Raw genomic sequence first — 2,139 nt, forward strand, 5'->3', positions numbered from 1 at the left:
TGCATGTTATTGTAGTCACTTAATGTAGGCTAAATGAAATAACCCAACTGGTTATGCACTGCATAAGACGAATGCATACCATTACAGCTGTATTGTGATCGGAAAAAAAATAGACAGTATTTACATCTGTAGCAAATGCACCCAACCTGATGTAGAAATCACAATGCTAAAAAAGCAGTATGTTGTCTGTGTTATTAAAATCCTGATGGGTGGATCATATTTTTTAGGTGTGATGAGACAAAGGAACAAAGGATGCCTTAGAAGCAACGCGGAGAAGGCTGGCATCTGCTTCAAAGCACACCAAATGGATCTATCGCTCCGCCTCGCATCCAGATCATGATACTTGGCTTGAAGCTTTAACCATCTTTATGATCCCTCCTCCATCTATGGCGAACTATAGCCATGCAGGGGACCACAACATCTTGCAGAATGTCTCTCCCCTTGTCACATTCCTTAAACTAACCTCCTTGGGCTTTATCATTGGCGTCGGTGTGGTGGGAAACCTCCTGATCTCCATCCTGCTAGTCAAAGACAAGAGTCTGCACCGTGCGCCCTATTATTTTCTTCTGGACCTGTGTGCCTCGGACATCCTGCGCTCGGCCATCTGCTTTCCTTTTGTGTTCACCTCGGTCAAGAACGGCTCAGCGTGGACCTACGGCACGCTCACTTGCAAAGTGATTGCCTTCTTGGGCGTGCTCTCTTGTTTCCACACAGCCTTTATGCTGTTTTGTGTGAGCGTCACACGCTACCTAGCCATCGCCCATCACCGCTTTTATACCAAGAGGCTGACCTTGTGGACCTGCCTTGCTGTAGTGTGCATGGTTTGGACATTGTCAGTGGCTATGGCTTTCCCACCAGTACTGGATGTAGGAACGTACTCGTTCATCCGTGAGGAGGACCAGTGCACGTTCCAGCATCGTTCGTTCCGTGCCAATGACTCACTGGGATTCATGCTGCTGCTCGCCCTGATTCTTCTGGCCACCCAGCTTGTCTACCTCAAGCTCATATTCTTCGTCCATGACAGACGCAAGATGAAACCAGTCCAGTTTGTTCCTGCTGTCAGCCAAAACTGGACCTTCCACGGCCCAGGGGCTAGTGGGCAGGCAGCCGCTAACTGGCTGGCTGGTTTTGGCAGAGGCCCAACGCCCCCGACCTTGCTTGGAATTCGACAGAATGGTAACGCTGCTGGACGTCGCCGCCTCCTGGTGTTGGATGAGTTTAAGACGGAGAAGAGGATTAGCCGGATGTTTTACGTGATGACCTTCTTCTTTCTCAGCCTGTGGGGGCCCTATTTGGTGGCGTGCTACTGGAGAGTGTTCGCCCGTGGCCCTGCCATGCCTGGAGGCTATCTTACGGCGGCAGTGTGGATGAGCTTCGCCCAGGCTGCTGTCAACCCATTCATCTGCATTTTCTCCAATCGCGAACTCAGACGCTGCTTCAGCACCACGCTTCTCTACTGCAGAAAATCCAGGTTACCAAGGGAACCCTACTGTGTTATATGAAGGTTGGAAATTTCAAAGTTTTGGTCATTTTTGGAGGTTTGTGGCTCCCTGAGGGTGTCAGGGGTATGTCATGGTTGTAAAGATCTTCTTCCTTTTTTTCAGTATAACCTGTAAACCACCCTGTCGGCCTGGTGTCGAACTGTCAGTCGTGCACCTCTTGGGGAGGAAAGCTTGATGGGAATAAAATCAGGAAGCCGTGGGACTCGTTCTGTGGTTATGCTTGTGAGGTGTATAGGCAGAAAAGGCAAAAATAAAAAAAAGAAGAAAAAGATTAAAGAAGGAATGATTATGTGATTTGTGAATTGAATCGTGGATTGAATCATTTGCTTCGGATACGTTGAAGACTCTCATACATGACAGATTTACTGGAATGGTTTTGCGTTTAAAAGTTGCACTAAGTTCTAAAGATGCTTTTTTCCCCTGATTTGCTGATTTGCATTGCAAGGATGTCTAATTTTTTTCCAAAACTGACCTATGAATGCTTTCTTTTGCAACAGACTACATATTCACTGTAAGTAAAACATGTGAGGTGACGAACTCGGAATATACCTTCATGGAAGGATTAAATTGGTTTAAATGTAAGTGATCTTTTTTTCAATATTTGGGGATGGGCTTGGGTGGGGGTTGGCTCGGGTCT

General features: G+C 47.1%; 1 protein-coding gene across 1 annotated transcript; it reads left to right on the top strand.

Annotated features, from left to right (window-relative positions):
* The first annotated feature begins 317 nt into the window (after positions 1–317).
* On the top strand, positions 318–1,502 carry gpr85 (G protein-coupled receptor 85). Its single transcript, XM_063006417.1, has one exon. The coding sequence runs from the start codon at positions 369–371 to the stop codon at positions 1,500–1,502; it is 1,134 nt and encodes a 377-aa protein (XP_062862487.1). The 5' UTR covers positions 318–368.
* The last annotated feature ends 637 nt before the right edge of the window (positions 1,503–2,139 follow it).

Source organism: Trichomycterus rosablanca, chromosome 1 (assembly GCF_030014385.1).
Source record: "Trichomycterus rosablanca isolate fTriRos1 chromosome 1, fTriRos1.hap1, whole genome shotgun sequence".
NCBI classification, from domain to species: domain Eukaryota; kingdom Metazoa; phylum Chordata; class Actinopteri; order Siluriformes; family Trichomycteridae; genus Trichomycterus; species Trichomycterus rosablanca.

What these genes read in the sequence shown, in the direction of transcription:
- gpr85 (XM_063006417.1), top strand. Translation starts at nt 369, where the DNA reads ATGATCCCTCCTCCATCTATGGCGAACTATAGCCATGCAGGGGACCAC.